The sequence below is a fragment of the Bolinopsis microptera genome, chromosome 3 (assembly GCF_026151205.1).
Source record: "Bolinopsis microptera isolate Bmic1 chromosome 3, MBARI_Bmic_1.0, whole genome shotgun sequence".
NCBI lineage: Eukaryota > Metazoa > Ctenophora > Tentaculata > Lobata > Bolinopsidae > Bolinopsis > Bolinopsis microptera.
In genome coordinates, this window is record NC_087074.1 from 4,685,646 (window position 1) to 4,708,595 (window position 22,950).

Here is a 22,950-nt window from a genome sequence, read left to right on the forward strand (position 1 = left end):
AAAAAAGCTATTCGGACTAATATAATTAGAACAAAGATGTGAGCATTGATACCCGTCCAGTTTAAAGATCCTTCGGCACTTGGCATATTCGCTACAATCTTATTTATGATCTGCCGGCTGGGATTTCAAAATGCAAAACCTCGGAGTTTTGGAATGACGTCATAATATTATTGTCATGTCATCCTTTTTTAAATTAGCAGGGCCTTGGAGTGGCGCAGTTAACTGGTGAAACCTTACAAATTTAAGTTTATTTAAGTAACATTAACCTACAAAGCTAAACTTCAAGTCACGTCATCCAATGTGCTGCATACTCTTTAAGTAGTGTTTTGATAATTTGCTGAAACAAATAATCATAGAAAGGATGCATCATTATTTGTTTATATTTACAAAAATTACGTTGATAATGCTGAACTGATGCTAATCGATGCTAAGTATAGTAGTTTGTTACAGGACTGATCGCAGATTCAAAAAATAATAAAAGACGCTCCGCACTTTGAGTCAGTATATTAATATTAATATTATACTTATAGTCTTGAACCAGAATCAAGTCATGAGTATTTCGCTCATTAGTCATTGAGAAAAGACAATTTTATTATGTATCAAAAATTTATTACGGACAATTTATTATTCGGACTAGATTTTGCTTTTGCAGGACAGCTTGACGACACATTATATTAATTCGGTACCAAAGTGCCATCTTCAGTGTTTGAAATATATGCCAGGAAATGAGGAAATGTTTTAAAAGATGCAATTTTGATATCCCTGAAATAAAGTCCCTACTCAGTCATGCAAGCTTCTCAGTTTTATAATTATATCTTGTTAATGTTATGGCCTTATGATTAATCAAAAAAGTTAATATTTTTAATCAAAAACTGGGTAGAGTTGACCGTGTTTATATTAGCTTATAAGAGTTTCCTCCCTCAAAAAAATGATATGAACTTAAATTACCGTCCCTCAATGACAACGAGAATGAATGATTGAATCAGGTTGCTTACTTTTCCCATTACAATTTACTATACGGCCTGCAAAACATTATGAGCTGAGGTTTTCGTGAAAGAAGTCTTGAAATGTAACACTTTGAATGTTGGCAGTGTGTTGCGACCATCATGTGATGCAGTGTGAATAACTACAAATAATAGACCGAGAATATTAACAATTAACAATCAAACTTGTTTTATGTTTACATAGGTATTAGGTTTATAGATGTGGATACTGGCGGGGAGGTGATACATGTTTGTTTACTTTAATAGTAAGCCCCTGTTAGGCGGGTTGAAGAGGTGTACATGTTTGTTTACATTTTTAGGGTAAGCCCCTGTTAGGCGGGTTGAAGAGGTGATACATATTTTGTATTATGGAACGCTTGTTACACTTGTAACGCCTTCTTGATACCCCCCTTTGAAGGCCCCGAATTATTTTCTGAACGAAAGCTCAAAATATTCGCCTCCTTATGATTTATTTGCGCGAGGATTGAATATGCGCGTTTTTAAGTTCTTAGCAAAATATTTATTTGAACGAAAGCTCAAAATTTACCGAGAAATCGACCTTTTTATTAACTCATTTTGATGACTGTTTCTGACCTAAAATTGCACGAAAAATCGATTTAGCTAGGTTTCAGAACCTATAAACACTTCCTTATCCCTCAAAATCGATGTTTTATAGTTAATACGAGCAACAAGCAACATATGTTTTGATCCTTCGGTTCTACTCATGACAGTGAGTAGAACCGAAACATGTATCACCTCCCCGCCAGTATCCACATCTATTATTAGACGAGTTACTCTTGTACACTATTCCTTTATTCCATTGAATTTTTCAACAATATTATTAGGATAAAGAGGATAATGATTAATGATAATTGTTATTAAAAATAGACGCGGAGAATGTTAACCCCAACTTTGAAGGAGCGACATTGAAAACATACATAATGTAAGAAGGGGAGACGGGTTGTTGATCTTTAGAACTGTGTACATTTGTTAACACACGATGTTTTCAATTTAATAATCTATGAAGATCTATACCTATACAGAGCTTGGGATCCTTGCAGATCATACAGTCTGCACGTCGCGTGGTGAAAAAAACCCCATGTGGGCTAAGGACAAAGATCTTTACAGTTGTTCCTTTTGAAGGAATGCTAATTCTAAACATATTGTTAAATTATGCTAATAGTAATACAGAGCTTGAAATCTTCCAGCCTGCCAGTCTCCCACCGATCATGATGTAGAAGATTTCCGGGCTACGGACAAATATCTTTAGAGTACATGCCTCTAAGGAAGGAATGCTAAATTAAGATATATTATTTGAATACTCAGATTATTAATAATCCTAAACATAAACAAAAAACTAAATTGCTCTGCAGGGCTACAAGAAAATAGGTCTATTATATAGTATTAGGTTCCTCCCTGTGACCACGGGTTTTCTAGTCTTCTTACTTATAATTCAAAGAATTATTTCTGTATGTATGTACGACCGCCCACGTGCAAATTTGATGAGAAGTAGGAAGCTGTATAGTAACCATGGTGACGAGGATTGTTACACGCACGTGCACGTGCAATAACTGTTGTTACGACATTTTGATCGGTTTTGTGGTAATTACGTTGTGTTCAGTGCGTGATGAGTGAGAGCTACATTTTAATGGGCTGTTTACTCGCATAGTTTTTTGATGCGATAAAAACGACTACCAAAGAATACTATTACTATTAGTATTAGCTTCCTCCCTGTGACCACGGGTTTTCTAGTATATTATAATTTAAAGAATTATTCTGTCAGTACGATCGCCCACGTGCAAATTAGACGAGAAATAGGAAGCTGCATAGTAACCATGGTAACGGTGTTGAAATGTATACGCGCACGTGCACAGATTTCCGAGCGACATTTCGATCGGTTTTGTAATAATTTTGTTGAGTTCAGTGCAAGCTACATTTTAATCGGCTGTATCTTCGGTTGTGACGGATATTTTTCGATGCGATAAAAACGACTACCAAAGAATACTATTATCTTCTTCCCTGTGACCACGGGCTTTCTAGTCATTATTATGATTCGAAAGATTATTTCTGTCTGTATAATGTATGTCTGTATGTATGTCTGTATGTACGACCGCCCACGTACAAATTAGATGAGAAATGGGAAGTTACATAGTTGACATTATAAGTTTAAATTAAGTACCTGATTTTCCTCCAAGGTCACAAAACTGAGCAAAAAGTTTCAATCTTTAAAAAAACGTAATCTTTGGAGGTAGCTAGGCCTTAAGGCCTAGAGTGTGCTGTGTTTCTGTTACAGTTCAGGTCTTCATTTTAGCTGCATGGATAGTGGATACTGGTCACTGGATAGCCACATTTATTTTCTACAAGATGCACACTTTAAAATATCACGGGTGTGATTGTCGTGCCTACAAATAGTGACGAGTGTTTTAGAATTTTCAAAATGCGCGTAGTCACCTGATCATGGTTACCTGCTGTTCGCGTTCAGGGGGTGTAGATACAGGTTCTTCTTTAACGAATCATTTCTAAGGGTAGAACTAGTCAGTGATAATTTTTCATAAATAAAAATCATTAATCAATTATAATCGTTGACATCGCCAATATCGCTATATAATTGGTTTGACGTATTTAAACGGATTAAACGGATTAAACGTTAATTGGTCAAGAGAAGCCCTAACACTCCTGGCTTGACGTATAGAAAATAACATTCTGAAAAAAAAACTGTTTTTAATTACTAAGTGCAATAGTATATGGTATAGCTTGTTCATATTTGGTTAATGATACGAAGTTGGGTTTTGAGAAATTGATATCATAACAATATTTTAGCAAAATTTACATAGTTTATTACATGCTATCAGTGCTCTATTCAGTAAAAAAGATGTTTTTAATCAGCAAAAAATTATCAAACGCAAGAATATAAAAAACTAATAGTAGTAAAAATAACCATAATTATTTGATTTGCTCTAAAAAGTGAAACTTTTTCGTTTTGTTTTGTAATAATTTTTTAAAAAGATATGAAAAAATAACGATAAAAGACTATCAAAACTCAGCGATCGAAAAGTTGCAGGTCTTAATGGCATGCGTAAAAGTATCTAAAAACCTTATTTGAAATATCCGTAATTAATATTTTAGCTATAAGAGCTGTTTGTCGATTTAGGGTTTTGTTGACGTGCACTAAGGAACACTGCTAAAAATTAAAAACAAATACAGACCATTTCTTATTTGTCATTCATATTCTTACTTTCTTTGTCAATGTCCTTGTACCTTGCACCCACTAGCTGTACTGCACTTCATCTGGAGCGCTCTTTTCCCATTCTTTTTGAGAGTAGGTTTGACAGTATTTTCGAAAGATTTCATGAATTGTTCGTCATCTTTATCGCAGTCACATGTTGCCGTTCGGAGAAACTGCAAATTTCCGGAGTAGACACAAGACGGGTAGTCTTTAGGAAATTTTGTTTGGGAAAACATGTAGTTTCTTTCGTTGAGTGCTAAAGCGAGTCCAGATAGAAGATGGTCATGGATATGACAATGAAAGAACCATACGCCAGGGTTATCAGATTGGATCCTCAAAGCAACTGCTCCACCAGGAGGCAAGATAACAGTATCCTTTAGGACGCCTCGTTTTTCCCTTTTCATCAGTTCATCTATTGGCTGCGACAAATCTGTGTTTAGATCAAGTAATGGACATAATTCCCTGTCACAATTTTTAACTTTTCTTAAAGCGATATCAAGAACTTCGTAATGATGTCCATGCAGATGCATTGGGTGGTTCATAAAGGACCTGTTTCTGATCACAATGGTGACGGATTTATTGTGTTTTAAGTCTAATATATTCATATTAGTATTTGGATTTTTGTCGTTTTCCGTTGATCTCTTGATAACTGCTTTTTTTGGAATAAGATTTTGTGTATATGTCTTGTTATCAATGGACAAAAAGAAATAGCCTATAATGTCGACCGTGTGATATTCATATTCATCCGATAATTTCCATTTTATTTTGGGTTCAAGTTCTGTGACAGGATGGCATTTGTAATCCTCTGGAGGTTTGTAAAATTTACAATTGAGGATACTCCACGCTTTTATCATGAATGCTTTCATGTCTTTGTTAGGGGGGACACCTGTGCTGAAAGGAATTGAATCATCTCTCCTTATTCGCAGGACACTCGCCATTCCTTTCTTCTGGTTCTTTGAAGGAGTCATTGCCCTTATCCACGTCACATCTGTGTCAGTATCAATGTTGAAAGTGATATTAACATCATATCTCTCCGCAATCCCGATCTGCAACACTTCAGTTTTATAAGGCTTCACTGGGTACCCATCAGTAGCAACCACCGTCAAATTGTATCCGTCGATACTAAAGAAGTAGGGATTTTTAAATCCACCATTGATGATTCGAAATGTGTGTTCGCCATTCTTCACTTTGAATTCCGGGTCATGCTCGCCGTTCAAGACACCGCCTGCCCATCCTGGTGTGGTAATCGAATTGCCTTCTATACTGTCCTCGTCTGGTGACATGTCATGAAAGTCCCAACCATTATAGTTTGGATAAAGGTCAACGTAAAAAAGAATAGTTTCAGTTCCAAACTGGTATTCAGATGTAGGTATGCGATACGGTGCATGTTCGTCATGGACGATAAGTGGCCCGCGGATGAAGTCTTGACCGGAAGCTTCCACTTCATTCCCATGTGTGTGATACCAATAGGTACCGGGCTGTTCGTTCACCTTCCAATCGTACAGGAACGAGTTTCCAGGGGATATGGCACACTGCGTAAGACCTACCACTCCATCAAAAACTTGAGCGTTTTTCATGTTAAATCCGTGCCAGTGAACGGATAATTGAGCGCCTACGATTCCGTTAGTTGCTCTGACTTTAAGTTGGTCACCGTTTCTTACGTGAATAGCTGGCCCTTTTATGTTTCCATTGATCGTGTTTACTGTGTAGGTTCGGTTACCGATCTTCTCAGTAATCTGATTGGTATGAAAGACCCATTGGTTATTCACAAGAGGTTGGATCAGAGTAGGGTTTGGCCCAGTAGGTTTTTCATCTTCTGCGATGACGTTTATCAGCCTTGCCCTTAGTGATACAACAACCAAGCCGATGGCAAGGATTATAACAATAATGGCATTTAAAACGACTAACATTCGCTTTACTGTGCACATTGCACGGTTATCGATGGAATTAGATGAAGGAGCCATAACGGCAACATTGGGAGGGTTTTCTTGTTTTGACGCCATGTCATCCAGCTCGATCGACATGATGCAATGACCTAAGGTAGAGTTAATTAAGATAATTTCATTGAAACGAAGTTATGATATTTTTCCATGTATGTAACGACTAACGTTAACATTTCTCGATGCAAAACCTTTTAGTTTTGGATTATGTCTTGATCATTCTTCAAGTTCATAAATGTGAAATAATCTATAAATCCAGCAAATCCCGGGAAAACAAGCTAGCAGTAGCTGTAATTTCTACATGTAAAGTAGCTTACTGACTACTGAGAGGGGGCTTAAATTTAAAATTACATGCATTTAAATACATGAGAGAAACCTTGCCGGCTCGGGTCAATCCCCAAAAGTAAAAGAAATAGCAACAGTTTTTTTGCAACGTTTTTGCTCGACCGCCATGGTACGCCCATAGTACGCGGCTATTCACTTGTAAAAACAAGCGCGTCACGTAGTACGCGTAGATACATGGGTTATAGGTGAAGTAAACTGCATACTTCCGTTTCAGTTAAAGATTATGTTATCTAGACAATTCGTAATGTAACTGATAGACTACAAGACTGCTATCAACTGCAGTGTTTAGTTTAAGTTAAACTAGTTCGGGACGGGATATATTATAATAGCAGTTTGATGGTGGAAAAAAACCATTTACACCAGTTATTGTCACCACAGTGATTGTAATGAAGGCTTGAGATTCCATGTAACATGATTCAGTGAGATAACAAAAATAAGTTTTAAATCCAACACTGACTGCATTTTTAATCTGCGATCTTATTAAGCTAACCTAGGTTGTTGGTTCACCATTGCATGGGTGAACCAACAATAAGTTAGCTTGATAAGATCGCAGATTAAAAATGGCATTGTAACTATAAAAACCCCTTCAACTCTTCAAGGAATGTTGTTAGTTTTTAACGATTCTCTTCCTTCCTAGGTTGTGAGATTCAGCGGCTGGCAACGTTTGTGAAACTAGCACGCTGCACGGCTACAATTAATAGGAGATATCAGATATACCTTTTGGAAGATTTGTCGATAAATTTTCCTCGAGGATTTAAATCAAGCAATGCAAAGTGCAATTATGGCAAGACTTGGGCACAACATTCATGCCAGAGTTGAAACCCCAAGGAATCATGGAAACGGCTCACGGCAACATATTTAACATCATAAAGGGGTATTGGGTGGCAATCTTTGAAAATGAAACTTAAAAATTTGGTTCAAGAAATGATTATGAATTATAACAATATTTCGAAATTTTAACAAAACTCGATTGTGCCAATTTTTACCCCAATTTGCCAAATATAACAATGTAAAATAGCAGCGACACATTATGATTATGTCAGCGACTGTGAACATTACTGTTCAGAAAACCTCTATATCCTTCAACCAACTCAGTAATCACTTCGAGATGGTGTAATTGGTGTTGTACACACTGCACTAATAATGATATAATGATATCATGTTGAACGTGTAATGTAAATATAGTGTGGATATATGCGAATATATATCCTTCAACCAACTCAGTAATATATGGATAAACCGCAGATCAGAATCTATAAAGCGGCAGTTTTGTCAATATTGCTTTATAGCTTTATGGTAGTGAGGTATGGCACACAACCAAATTAAGCAGCTACATCACTTTGAGGTGTTCCATCAGCATTGCTCGAGGAGAGTACTTAGGATAAGATGGCTCGACCGAGTTAGAAAAACTAAAGTGCTTGACCACGTGCGAGGTTAAATCAAATAGAGACTACATAGAAGCAAACCGCCTGAGCTGGTTTGGCCATGTCACCAGTTAAATATTTGTTCCAAATATTAGACCGTCGACGAGTCCAACTCGGCGCAGGTCTTGGTAGGTTATAAACCTACAAACCAGTGCCCGACACCAGGTTTTTTAGAAACCTCATTTATTGGACCTCTGCGCATGGAAGAAGATCCAGTGATCACCCGTAAAAGAATTGGTTGAAATGTTTGCTGGAAGACGCTGCATCGTTCTCAGGAAACACAGACACAGATATCGACAGATAGTGTGTTTGCTGGTGACCGCGCAAGCACTAAAAAGAAATGATACGACACAAACGGGAGTTCATTGTTGCAGCCTGAAGGCTACTCTATAATGATTGAGGAGACCTAATCAAGTTCAAGTAAGGACATGTGATATATTTCATAGAATATGAAAATTCGAAAGCTTGCACTTTTGTTTATTTGTCTTAGTCTTACAGTTACTCTTACAGTCTTACCACTGGGCAATCAATGACCAGCAGATAATTATAGCCTCATGAAATAGAGTCTTATATGTGTAACGGGAGCACTTTACAATGCAAAACCTTCTAGTTTTGGATTATGTAATAATTCATTATTATCATATTGTAATAATTTATTTTTCAGACTTCATCTGGATCGACCTAGGCAGGCAGGCAGGTAGGCAATAATTTATAAACCCAGCAAATTATAATAAAGCCCCCTATCCTTTTATTTTGTTGCCAGATTGCCGATCGGGTGAAAATACAATTACCGTCACAGTGGCATATTCGGAAATAAACGTACCTGCATTCTTGAGATAATGGTGAAATAGTGACAATTATAAACAACTTGTTGACTTTTATTTTTTTTGAGTTTTAAGACTACAGCCACACCTCTTTACCGAAGGAAGCATTTTATGGAGCTTATGAAGTACTGAAATTATACTACCGCATGGAAGGAAGCATGCAGTGGAGGAGGAATGCCATAAGTTCTTAACGATTCCTTCTAGCTCGAAATTGTAGGAACAGATTTTTTTATTGAAATCTTTCAAATCAGTCAATTACATACAAGTTTACACAATGAATTAGTTAAATATAATATTGTCCTCTAAGCATGGATCGTCAAAGTTGAAATTGTATCGGACAAAATGTATGTAACCAAAGGACCTGAGGGTCACCAAAACACAGATATTGAGTGCAAATGCAGCTCCTGCACAAGCATGGGCCCTTATAAAATTGTAATAAGTTACTTTAAACAAAATCACACACCCATTCAATCAATTCATAAAATATTGTAAAGTGAAAAATGTGGCCATCTAGTTCGTGATGCAGTGCTGTGAGATGAAATTGAGAAATACGTGAATGCAGACAGCAAGAATAGATAATCTTAAATAAACTATTTTACGGATTTGTTTCTATTGAATAGTCAAGTTCAGAGTCCGAATCCACCGGGATAATTTTCCCCCACATGTAAGTGGAAAGTTTACTTTTAAAATCAGTGATACTCTCTATCTCACGGATATCTAGAGGAATGTGATTCCACTTAGTGTGGGTCCTATAGAAGAAATTCTTGGCAAAAGCGTTGGAGCTAGCTCGAGGTGAGATAGAGCTTACAAAACATAAAGAGTCCATATGACTATTTCTGAGCCTTGAGTGGCCTTGATATTTTACGAGTATCACCCGTTAAGCTCGAAAAAGCAGTCATGGCGTGATATTTTCTTATCGTTAAAACGTGACATCATCAATCATGATTGCTACCTGCCAGCTAGTTGATCTGTTCGCGGAATTTTGGAATTCGCGGAACATTAGAACCCAAAACTAAGCAGTTTTGGCTCCGAATCTGCTCGGTAACCAAAGTATAAAAACCCCTTCAACTCTTCAAGGATGTTGTAAGTTTTTAACGATTCTCTTCCTTCCAGGCTGTGAGATTCAGCGGCTGGCAACGTTTGTGAAACTAACACGCTGCACGGCTACAATAGGAGATATCAGATATACCTTTTGAGTTTTGGAAGATTTGTCGATAAATTTTCCTCGAGGATTTAAATCAAGCAATGCAAAGTGCAATTATGGCAAGACTTGGGCACAACATTCATGCCAGAGTTGAAACCCCAAGGAATCATGGAAACGGCTCACGGCAATATATTTAACATCATAAAGGGGTATTGGGTGGCAATCTTTGAAAATGAAACTTAAAAATCTGGTTCAAGAAATGATTATGAATTATAACAATATTTCGAAATTTTAACAAAACTCGATTGTGCCAATTTTTACCCCAATTTGCCAAATATAACAATATAAAATAGCAGCGACACATTATGATTATGTCAGCGACTGTGAACATTACTGTTCAGAAAACCTCTATATCCTTCAACCAACTCAGTAATCACTTCGAGATGGTGTAGTTGGTGTTGTACACACTGCACTGATAATGATATAATGATATCATGTTGAACGTGTAATGTAAATATAGTGTGGATATATGCGAATATATATCCTTAAACCAACTCAGTAATATATGGATAAACCGTAGATCAGAATCTATAAAGCGGCAGTTTTGTCAATATTGCTTTATAGCTTTATGGTAGTGAGGTATGGCACACAACCAAATTAAGCAGCTACATCACTTTGAGGTGTTCCATCAGCATTGCTCGAGGAGAGTACTTAGGATAAGATGGCTCGACCGAGTTAGAAAAACTAAAGTGCTTGACCACGTGCGAGGTTAAATCAAATAGAGACTACATAGAAGCAAACCGCCTGAGCTGGTTTGGCCATGTCACCAGTTAAATATTTGTTCCAAATATTAGACCGTCGACGAGTCCAACTCGGCGCAGGTCTTGGTAGGTTATAAACCTACAAACCAGTGCCCGACACCAGGTTTTTTAGAAACCTCATTTATTGGACCTCTGCGCATGGAAGAAGATCCAGTGATCACCCGTAAAAGAATTGGTTGAAATGTTTGCTGGAAGACGCTGCATCGTTCTCAGGAAACACAGACACAGATATCGACAGATAGTGTGTTTGCTGGTGACCGCGCAAGCACTAAAAAGAAATGATACGACACAAACGGGAGTTCATTGTTGCAGCCTGAAGGCTACTCTATAATGATTGAGGAGACCTAATCAAGTTCAAGTAAGGACATGTGATATATTTCATAGAATATGAAAATTCGAAAGCTTGCACTTTTGTTTATTTGTCTTAGTCTTACAGTTACTCTTACAGTCTTACCACTGGGCAATCAATGACCAGCAGATAATTATAGCCTCATGAAATAGAGTCTTATATGTGTAACGGGAGCACTTTACAATGCAAAACCTTCTAGTTTTGGATTATGTAATAATTCATTATTATCATATTGTAATAATTTATTTTTCAGACTTCATCTGGATCGACCTAGGCAGGCAGGCAGGTAGGCAATAATTTATAAACCCAGCAAATTATAATAAAGCCCCCTATCCTTTTATTTTGTTGCCAGATTGCCGATCGGGTGAAAATACAATTACCGTCACAGTGGCATATTCGGAAATAAACGTACCTGCATTCTTGAGATAATGGTGAAATAGTGACAATTATAAACAACTTGTTGACTTTTATTTTTTTTGAGTTTTAAGACTACAGCCACACCTCTTTACCGAAGGAAGCATTTTATGGAGCTTATGAAGTACTGAAATTATACTACCGCATGGAAGGAAGCATGCAGTGGAGGAGGAATGCCATAAGTTCTTAACGATTCCTTCTAGCTCGAAATTGTAGGAACAGATTTTTTTATTGAAATCTTTCAAATCAGTCAATTACATACAAGTTTACACAATGAATTAGTTAAATATAATATTGTCCTCTAAGCATGGATCGTCAAAGTTGAAATTGTATCGGACAAAATGTATGTAACCAAAGGACCTGAGGGTCACCAAAACACAGATATTGAGTGCAAATGCAGCTCCTGCACAAGCATGGGCCCTTATAAAATTGTAATAAGTTACTTTAAACAAAATCACACACCCATTCAATCAATTCATAAAATATTGTAAAGTGAAAAATGTGGCCATCTAGTTCGTGATGCAGTGCTGTGAGATGAAATTGAGAAATACGTGAATGCAGACAGCAAGAATAGATAATCTTAAATAAACTATTTTACGGATTTGTTTCTATTGAATAGTCAAGTTCAGAGTCCGAATCCACCGGGATAATTTTCCCCCACATGTAAGTGGAAAGTTTACTTTTAAAATCAGTGATACTCTCTATCTCACGGATATCTAGAGGAATGTGATTCCACTTAGTGTGGGTCCTATAGAAGAAATTCTTGGCAAAAGCGTTGGAGCTAGCTCGAGGTGAGATAGAGCTTACAAAACATAAAGAGTCCATATGACTATTTCTGAGCCTTGAGTGGCCTTGATATTTTACGAGTATCACCCGTTAAGCTCGAAAAAGCAGTCATGGCGTGATATTTTCTTATCGTTAAAACGTGACATCATCAATCATGATTGCTACCTGCCAGCTAGTTGATCTGTTCGCGGAATTTTGGAATTCGCGGAACATTAGAACCCAAAACTAAGCAGTTTTGGCTCCGAATCTGCTCGGTAACCAAAGTATAAAAACCCCTTCAACTCTTCAAGGATGTTGTAAGTTTTTAACGATTCTCTTCCTTCCAGGCTGTGAGATTCAGCGGCTGGCAACGTTTGTGAAACTAACACGCTGCACGGCTACAATAGGAGATATCAGATATACCTTTTGAGTTTTGGAAGATTTGTCGATAAATTTTCCTCGAGGATTTAAATCAAGCAATGCAAAGTGCAATTATGGCAAGACTTGGGCACAACATTCATGCCAGAGTTGAAACCCCAAGGAATCATGGAAACGGCTCACGGCAATATATTTAACATCATAAAGGGGTATTGGGTGGCAATCTTGGAAAATGAAACTTAAAAATTTGGTTCAAGAAATGATTATGAATTATAACAATATTTCGAAATTTTAACAAAACTCGATTGTGCCAATTTTTACCCCAATTTGCCAAATATAACAATATAAAATAGCAGCGACACATTATGATTATGTCAGCGACTGTGAACATTACTGTTCAGAAAACCTCTATATCCTTCAACCAACTCAGTAATCACTTCGAGATGGTGTAGTTGGTGTTGTACACACTGCACTGATAATGATATAATGATATCATGTTGAACGTGTAATGTAAATATAATGTGGATATATGCGAATATATATCCTTAAACCAACTCAGTAATATATGGATAAACCGCAGATCAGAATCTATAAAGCGGCAGTTTTGTCAATATTGCTTTATAGCTTTATGGTAGTGAGGTATGGCACACAACCAAATTAAGCAGCTACATCACTTTGAGGTGTTCCATCAGCATTGCTCGAGGAGAGTACTTAGGATAAGATGGCTCGACCGAGTTAGAAAAACTAAAGTGCTTGACCACGTGCGAGGTTAAATCAAATAGAGACTACATAGAAGCAAACCGCCTGAGCTGGTTTGGCCATGTCACCAGTTAAATATTTGTTCCAAATATTAGACCGTCGACGAGTCCAACTCGGCGCAGGTCTTGGTAGGTTATAAACCTACAAACCAGTGCCCGACACCAGGTTTTTTAGAAACCTCATTTATTGGACCTCTGCGCATGGAAGAAGATCCAGTGATCACCCGTAAAAGAATTGGTTGAAATGTTTGCTGGAAGACGCTGCATCGTTCTCAGGAAACACAGACACAGATATCGACAGATAGTGTGTTTGCTGGTGACCGCGCAAGCACTAAAAAGAAATGATACGACACAAACGGGAGTTCATTGTTGCAGCCTGAAGGCTACTCTATAATGATTGAGGAGACCTAATCAAGTTCAAGTAAGGACATGTGATATATTTCATAGAATATGAAAATTCGAAAGCTTGCACTTTTGTTTATTTGTCTTAGTCTTACAGTTACTCTTACAGTCTTACCACTGGGCAATCAATGACCAGCAGATAATTATAGCCTCATGAAATAGAGTCTTATATGTGTAACGGGAGCACTTTACAATGCAAAACCTTCTAGTTTTGGATTATGTAATAATTCATTATTATTATATTGTAATAATTTATTTTTCAGACTTCATCTGGATCGACCTAGGCAGGCAGGCAGGTAGGCAATAATTTATAAACCCAGCAAATCATAATAAAGCCCCCTATCCGTTTATTTTGTTGCCAGATTGCCGATCGGGTGAAAATACAATTACCGTCACAGTGGCATATTCGGAAATAAACGTACCTGCATTCTTGAGATAATGGTGAAATAGTGACAATTATAAACAACTTGTTGACTTTTTTTTTTTTGAGTTTTAAGACTACAGCCACACCTCTTTACCGAAGGAAGCATTTTATGGAGCTTATGAAGTACTGAAATTATACTACCGCATGGAAGGAAGCATGCAGTGGAGGAGGAATGCCATAAGTTCTTAACGATTCCTTCTAGCTCGAAATTGTAGGAACAGATTTTTTTATTGAAATCTTTCAAATCAGTCAATTACATACAAGTTTACACAATGAATTAGTTAAATATAATATTGTCCTCTAAGCATGGATTGTCAAAGTTGAAGTTGTATCGGACAAAATGTATGTAACCAAAGGACCTGAGGGTCACCAAAACACAGATATTGAGTGCAAATGCAGCTCCTGCACAAGCATGGGCCCTTATAAAATTGTAATAAGTTACTTTAAACAAAATCACACACCCATTCAATCAATTCATAAAATATTGTAAAGTGAAAAATGTGGCCATCTAGTTCGTGATGCAGTGCTGTGAGATGAAATTGAGAAATACGTGAATGCAGACAGCAAGAATAGATAATCTTAAATAAACTATTTTATGGATTTGTTTCTATTGAATAGTCAAGTTCAGAGTCCGAATCCACCGGGATAATTTTCCCCCACATGTAAGTGGAAAGTTTACTTTTAAAATCAGTGATACTCTCTATCTCACGGATATCTAGAGGAATGTGATTCCACTTTGTGTGGGTCCTATAGAAGAAATTCTTGGCAAAAGCGTTGGAGCTAGCTCGAGGTGAGATAGAGCTTACAAAACATAAAGAGTCCATATGACTATTTCTGAGCCTTGAGTGGCCTTGATATTTTACGAGTATTAAAATTTTACACCACGATATCAACTTTACCTGCATTAAAACGTTTTTGGCTGGGTCGACTGTTTTTATTTCCTTTTGACCAGTATGAAGAAATAAAAATTGGCCAAGGAATAAATCAAGTGGTATGTGTACCTGTTCAAGTGGCACAATTTAGTTTTAATGCCGATGAGCTGAAAAGCAGCGCTAACTCTTAAGCTTGATGAAGCATAAAAGTGTACAGTGCACCACGTGATAGCGTGATCAACAAGCATACTCTTCTTCGTATCTTAGATTCGGTAACAAGCAATTGTCTTGATGAGTAGCTGTTCGATTGTATGTTTGCGAGTTGTTCACTGTATTACTGATTGTCCGCTCATTAGACATGTCCGCTATGTTAGCTCACCCCTTCCCAGGATTTTTTGATGCTTCTAAACCAGGTGAGAGTATGGATTGTTAGAAACACTGACCGCCAACACGTGCCACTCCTTATATGGAAGTCACGTGACATGGTGGTATTTTCAATCAAAATCGTGTTTTTGTCCAAATTTGGGCTTTCAACACAAATGAAAAAAACACACATTTCGGATGATACAGTAATGACTATTCAAGTGACTGATCAGTGTCTACATAATACTATAGTAGTGAACATTGCATTAAAAGAACACCTTGACCACAGATCCACGTCCGACTGAGACGAAGTTGAAGGATGAGTATTTGACTTGTGAAGTGTGCAAACACACCTTCGATTTCAGTAAATATGCTCCTCACCAGCTTCCTTGTGGAGACACTGCCTGCCTCGACTGCCTCAGACAGTTTGGTGAGCGAATAACTCTTTTATACTTGGGTACTGTGAACTTAACATGGGTTATTGTAAGTTATTAGTTATTGGTAAAGCGAACTGTACTTAGCGTAAAGTTTAGAGTCGGCGATTTTCCACTCACAACAGTTCGTCGGCATGTATTTAGGCGACAAATCAAAGGATTAATATAGATAAAAATGGTTTTTGTTACTGAATGACCATTGATCAACCAATATCGGGATATGATTCGAAACCTTCCGATTTCAGCTGGTAGGAAAGGCAGGGCGGAGGAGATGCACTGTCCGGTATGTGACCGTCTGACAGTTGTGCCGGGGGGTCACGTGTGTTGCTTCACACCTAATGCTGGTACTCTCAAGATACTGGAGGTTTTCAAGGTAATACGTCACTCAAATTACGTCACTCAAATTACGTCACTCAAATTACGTCACTCAAATTAGCTTAAAAATGTAGTGTAGACGTGTTAATTAAAAAAATAATAGTCTTTCCTGAGAGAATTAAGCAGTTGAGCTATTTAAAACACATTGTTTAATAAGCATTAAGCATCTTGCTAAATAAAGGGTGTTCATTGTTCAGCTGGTGGAAGCATACAAAAAGGACTTTGTGCCGTGCATAGGATGTGACGAGAAGGGGGAAGCTCGCTGTTTGGAGTGTCAGGTTAGTCAAACTCTCTCCACTGATCATCGCATGTTTAATCGGACTTTTATTTTGGCTGCTCTATGTTTGTTATTTCAAGTTTGTAATTTGCTAGCCTCGCTGATTGGAAAATTAAAAAACGCATGAATATTGAATAATTGTAGAAACGAATATATCACATGATACTGTTAATGTGCTAAACATTATTAAAATACAACATATTATTAACGACATGATTTAATACAACCCATCATTAATGACAGATTTATGAATAATACAATTTCTGTCCATTCTTATAAACAAAACAAATCAGTCCAATATTTTAAGAAAATAACCGTACAACTTGACAGGAAAATTACTGTGACGAGCACGCTAATTTCCACTCGATAGTGGCTGCAACTAAACATCACACTGTTGTAAAGTTCATGGATATACTAGCGGAACCTCAGAAGATTCTCCGCGCAAATGGAGCTCAGGTTTGAATGCTCTTAAAATAATCTTCAGCGACTGATTATAGAAATTTATTGAAAAACTATGCAAAACTCGTCGCTAATTAAGATTAGTGAAAATATAATTATATGGCTAAATGAAAGTTTGCACCCAGTTTTGTAGTAAGCACCACAACTCTGCTCTGGAGGCAGTGTGTACCACGTGCAATGCTCTGTGCTGTCTCGTCTGCGCTATCACAGATCACAAGGGACACAGTGTCAAGGAAATTGGAGACACTATGAACAATATCCACGAAAAGGTATGAATAAATTGACTGTTACTTAATTAGTTAATCAGTTGATTTGTTAATTACCTTATTGCTACAGCGAGATTATCAACAATATCGCTGGGAATAATTCAACATGATAATTTAATATAACGGGAATATTTCAGATGAGGCCAATAATGAAAAAAGTGGAACAAAATACTTACAACATTAAACAAAACTTGAAAATAGGAGGCAAGTCATTTCTTTCTTTTAATGATCTTTTTTTGAAATTACCTTTAAAATGTGCGAATTTTAGCAGTGATAATAATGTTTATTATTTTCGTATTATTTGTAAGGCGAATATTCGTTTCACTCCTAACCACTGTTACAGAGGACGTGGATAAAGAAATGAACATCATGTTCCAGAGATGCAAGAGAAATCTGAACATCTCCTTTATGGGAGTTGTGAGGGGCTCAAGGGACCGACAGAACGAACTGTTCGCCGACGTGGACAAGGTGCTGAATGAGAATGTTAAACTTCTAGAGCAACAGGTAATAAGGATATTTTGTGGGTTTGGATGCAAATCTTGATACAACTGCACCGATTGAAAATACACTGCTTCCTCATTTCTGTTAACCTTGTTTGTTTAAAATTGACTTAATCGTTTGGAAAATATGCAGGTTCACGACATTGAGGATGAGATAAACTTTACAATAAGGGGTTCCGATATGATAACAGATATATTCGAGGAATACTCCCCAGCCCAGATGGCCGGTATTGGTGGTCTGGTATGGAACATTTTTTATTCCTTTGTTAATGTATCTATTGCGCAATTGTGACATTTTGCAGTCAGACTGCAGTCAGACGGATTAAAATTGGTAGACATTTGTAAATATTTTTTACTAAATAATTTACTTAACTTAGGTTCAAAAACTGATAGACGAAATTCAAACGATTCCAGAAGATTTGCCGATCGAACCATTAACTACTAAGCGTGTCACGTTCGAGTCAAAAGCAGAGAAACAATTTTATGCAGCTGGAAAAAACTTCGGCAATCTGAAGATTTCAGAAATCAAGATGTCACTGATGCCAAAGGATCCGAAAGAAATCGATTTTGAATCAGTAAGTTTGACTTAAGTAATTCCCATAAAGTTTATAATCAACACTCAAATTGAAGAATGAACAAGTACTAACCTAACGATGACAGTTAGTATTAAAGGGGTGATCCTTTAACAATCAATTAAACTTTAAACAAACATGAAACAATGTAATTACCCCAGGATGAGGAGGAGGACCTGCTCCCTATTAACAATGTAATTACCCCAGGATGAGGAGGAGGACCTGCTCCCTATTAACAATGTAATTACCCCAGGATGAGGAGGAGGACCTGCTCCCTATTGACAACTCTGAGCTCACAAAGATAGTCAAGGAACAAATGGCTGCGGTTGCCACGTAGGCCACGCTGGTGGAATCAGTTCTCTGATAGTTACTCTTCTCCGGCTGCACTTCTGGCCAAATTAAAGATGAAGGCCTTAGTTTATTAAGCGGGACTTAAGAGACAAAACTATAGCTGACTCCTGGAAAACTGGATTGTTATTTTGAGCTATGCGGCATTTTCAATATGAAATTTATAGAGAAAATTATTTCACCACCTTATATCATTTCAGATGAGTAAATTTATAAATGCATAGCACAGTTTTCTCGACAGTTATTTCTGAGTTTTTGGTCTATAATCCAACCATCGCTTCACTCCTGGTTCTTCTATTACTCCTCTGTATTGAGCTGCTAGTTTTGGAAAGTTCGAGAGTAAGTCAGCTCTACCGTATTCAGGGTTCTGTTTGAGTTCTAAAAAACTCATTATCACTATATCACCCCATGTCATCTGTAAATAATATGATTTAATTTATCGTCGATACTTTCAAGTTTTAGTAAAAATATCGTTTTTAGTGTTTCACAAAGTTGATTCATAAAGTAAATTAAATTGTTGGAAAATAATATAAAATAAAAAGCATCAACTCGTACGATTAAACACGAACAATTAATACAAACGTTTAGTTGGACTGTTTACCACTTGCAACACACCATGGTTAACTCGACCATGGTTACCACATGGTTACCACATGGTTACCACATGGTTACCACATGGTTACCACATGGTTAACTCGACCTACCCTGTCACCCAGGATAAAAGGTCCAGACTGGTCAGACAACATCTTCTCCAATTTAGAGAGATACACTGGAAAATAGCTCTCGTATGCCTCCTCCTTCTTCTTCGCCTAGCAATGTATAAAGGTATAAGATTATTATATGAGGAAACCATATTTTACTTAAGTATGGAGCGTCTGTAATGATCGCTCTGAAATTCAACAGCAAAACAGTGTTACTATAGATATAAGGGAAGTAATATCAATGTATCGAACTGTCGATCGACAATTATTTAGCCTCTGTGAGTGTGAAATCGAAAACCACGAACATGACAACCAAGAAAGTCGTTCACAAATGTCAGGCGATCACAGAATGTCAGCTGATCGTATCACCTTGATGTTTTGATCCTTTTCTTTAACGACCTCATCATATCTTGCGATCAGGTCGTAAAGCGTCTCAATGAACATGTTCACATAAAGTGTATCCTCTGCTGTTCTGCCTTTGTAGTCTGGGGGCAAGAGTAAAGTTCAAACTGTAAATTCTTGTCGTGAATGTTTGTTTACCTTCGTAATGTAATGTTTAGTATTCTGATAACTCTCTAATTACCCGGTTGAATGATGGGGAGTTTTAGTGAAAATATAACGATAAGACTCTGGTAACTTACCGGTTAAACTAGCGACGTAACGGGTAATAGCAAGACTCTGGCACACTACCCGGTTTCCATCCAATACTAAACTTGGTAAGCAACCACCTGGTGATCGTTTTAAAGCGGCGGCAAACTCGGGAGTGCCTGCTGCCAGCCTCGTGTCTTTGAATTCTATTCCTGTTTGTGTTGAGATAGGTGTTTACTGTACAAAATTAGGATTCTCGTAGGGTTTACTAGGTGATCCTAAGATAGCAGTCACGATTTAAAAAAGGATGTTTGGCTAATAACAATCGAGCAGTCGGAGCTGGGGGGCACTCTGTTGAAGTACCAAGTGGGGGCGAGAAAAGCTAGAAATAGTTTATTTTTCCCCAGGTTGCATGGAATATGATAAAATATGCCACAATAGATCAAAAAATTGAGCGACCATCCACGGTGACCGACAACTAAGAACCTCTCAGTCCGGGCTCCCACAGGTATCACATCACATGGCCCAATCAGTGACGTATCATTTGTGATGTGATCCATATTCTAACAATCCCCCCAGCCGGGTGACTGAACCCAGTTGAACCTAATTCTCACGCAGTTAACAGGCACCCAATCAGCTTAATTGGGTGACCAATCAGCTAAAATCCCAAAACAACAACTGGACCCAGGTCATATCATAACTGCACCGAAATCGGAAATACGACAAATTCAGTTGTCCGGTAGTTGTCTGGGTAGGGTTCACATGACAGTTTAGTAAGTAGAAAAGCGGCCGCATTTCTTGTTATACCTCGACACGATATCAAGACAGTCCCCAGGGGTGTAGGAATGATTTTCTTCATGGGGGGGGCCAAATTCTAAATATTTTTTGGCGCTTCGCGCCACAGCCTAAATTTGTTGGCGCTTCGCGCCAAAGCCTGAATTTCGAGGGTAAGGATAAAAGGAAATTGCAGCATGTGCGGTATCGCGATTTTTCACGTTTGCCGCAACAAATCGCGATTTTTCAGATCCTGGCCTCACGACAAATCGCGATTTTTTCAGTTCTTCGCGTCAAATTGCGCATTTTCCTTTAAATCTGAGGACCAAAATTGCGTATTTTCCTTCAAATCTGTGGGCCAAATATTACGTTTTCTATAATTAGTACATGAAACCGATCAGTATCACATCCACAACCTTCCGAATGTAGGTACGGACTTCAAAAAAACCGAAAAATATATTTTCGGCCCAAAATGATCAGGGTAGCATGAATCATGAACAAAAGTAGTTTCCAGAAAAACTTTGAAAAATTTTGACTTAGAAATTTTCGGTCCGAGTCATTCTCGATACGTACCTCTGAAAGCAGAGCTCCCGCTTCCGAGCTCATATTGCGAAGGGGAGGCCTGCCTTCCGAGATCGCATTACAAAGGGAAACCCTCGAGTCCAAAATCGTATATCGAACTTCGAAAACCGAACAAAAATATTTTCGGCTCAGAATGATCAGGGTAGCATGAAACATGAACAAAAGTAGTTTCCAGAAAAACTTTGAAAAATTTTGACTTAGAAATTTTCGGTCCGAGTCATTCTCGATACGTACCTCTGAAAGCAGAGCTCCCGCTTCCGAGCTCATATTGCGAAGGGGAGGCCTGCCTTCCGAGATCGCATTACAAAGGGAAACCCTCGAGTCCAAAATCGTATATCGAACTTCGAAAACCGAACAAAAATATTTTCGGCTCAGAATGATCAGGGTAGCATGAAACATGAACAGAAGTCGTTTCCAGAAAAACTTTGAAAAATTTTGACTTAGAAAATTTTCGGTCCGAGTCATTCTCGATACGTACCTCTGAAAACAGAGCTCCCGCGTCCGAGCTCGTATTGCGAATCGGGGGCCTGCCTTCCGAGATCGCATTACAAAGGGGAACCCTCGAGTCCAAAATCGTATGTCGAACTTCGAAAACCGAAAAAAATATTTTTGGCTCAGAATGATCAGGGTAGCATGAAACATGAACAAAAGTAGTTTCCAAGAAAACTTTTAAAATTTTTGACTTTTATTTGAAAATTTTTGACTTACAAAATTTTTGACTTTAAAATTTTCGGGGGAAAAAAATTTTTCCCAAAAATTTTTAGAAACCTAAATTTAAAAGTTGGCCCTTTTTGGCCCCTTACCCAGATTTCATGGGGGGGGGGGGGGGGGGCGATGGCCCCCCTGCCCCCCCGCTTCCTACACCCCTGACAGTCCCTATACTGATTGCTTACCGGAGAGGTTAAATAATATCCTTATGGGTTCTGCGTACCCCCGACTGTTGTAATACATTAGTTCGTAACTTGACATCCCAATCTGCTGAATTTACTAATAACTGATTGTATTCAATTGCTTGTGTGTAAGGATTGTGAATTAATCTATTAATGAAGTAGCAAAATGAGGACATCATGTACAAGTAGTGCCTTATACAGAGCTATTAATTATCAATTTATCGCAGGTTAATAGCAAATATAAAATATTTTCATGTGTCCAATATACATAATGAAAAACCAATTGTTAAACGTAACTTTTACAACCAGTTGTTAAACGTAACTTTAGAAAAAGGTAATAATTCAGGGATGGTCACTTTTATCGTCTTCAAAGGTCTGGAAGAAACCATCCTTACTAAGAGGGCTGAATACTTCTAGCTTTCTAGGTCTGAAACGTTGCTCAAAATGCATGCATCCAGAATAGTAAATTTAGGGCAGGAATGGCAGATTCATTTCGTAAATGTGACGAAATTAGTATGCAGACAAACAATACTCACACTGTTAAGTTCGTTGGACCATTGAATGAATAGTATGATTTACAACATGGTTGTTACATACAATTTTTGAAACCACAGAAGTTTGTCTTACTTAAATATTATACTCACTATTATAGGTGCAGCAAATTTTGCAGCAGCTCGGTAACAATGGCATCATTTCACTTAAACATTTACGTACCTAGTGGTTTCAGTTTCAAGGGTCAGCCTAACCATCAT

General features: G+C 37.7%; 4 protein-coding genes across 5 annotated transcripts in view; 2 read left to right on the forward strand and 2 right to left on the reverse strand.

Moving 5' to 3' along the window:
* LOC134812866 (uncharacterized) overlaps positions 1 to 22,950 on the forward strand; it is a 912,489-nt gene that overhangs the window by 397,873 nt on the left and 491,666 nt on the right. The gene's annotated exons all lie outside the window — the stretch shown is intronic.
* On the reverse strand, positions 3,871 to 6,233 carry LOC134812571 (uncharacterized). The gene has a single exon (XM_063820055.1). It carries the CDS (start codon positions 6,231 to 6,233, stop codon positions 4,227 to 4,229), a length of 2,007 nt encoding a protein of 668 aa, XP_063676125.1. The 3' UTR covers positions 3,871 to 4,226.
* Positions 15,343 to 19,131, forward strand: LOC134812785 (E3 ubiquitin-protein ligase TRIM56-like). Of its 2 annotated transcripts, none has more exons than XM_063820351.1 (11): positions 15,343 to 15,482; positions 15,722 to 15,862; positions 16,112 to 16,239; positions 16,439 to 16,519; positions 16,849 to 16,974; positions 17,103 to 17,246; positions 17,381 to 17,447; positions 17,587 to 17,747; positions 17,877 to 17,984; positions 18,121 to 18,318; positions 18,569 to 19,131. In XM_063820351.1, exons 1-11 carry the CDS (start codon positions 15,428 to 15,430, stop codon positions 18,650 to 18,652), a joined length of 1,293 nt encoding a protein of 430 aa, XP_063676421.1. In that variant the 5' UTR covers positions 15,343 to 15,427; the 3' UTR covers positions 18,653 to 19,131. The 2 variants fall into 2 exon arrangements, with proteins under 2 accessions (XP_063676421.1, XP_063676422.1); XM_063820352.1 differs by lacking the exon at positions 18,569 to 19,131 and adding an exon at positions 18,477 to 18,554.
* Positions 19,707 to 22,950, reverse strand: part of LOC134812572 (uncharacterized) — a 4,279-nt gene continuing 1,035 nt past the window's right edge. Inside the window, exons 2-3 of the mRNA XM_063820056.1 lie at positions 20,006 to 20,164; positions 19,707 to 19,849 (exon numbers count right to left, since the gene is read on the reverse strand). Coding sequence (XP_063676126.1) covers positions 19,707 to 19,849; positions 20,006 to 20,164 — 302 coding nt within the window. The remainder of the gene's footprint in view (positions 19,850 to 20,005; positions 20,165 to 22,950) is intronic.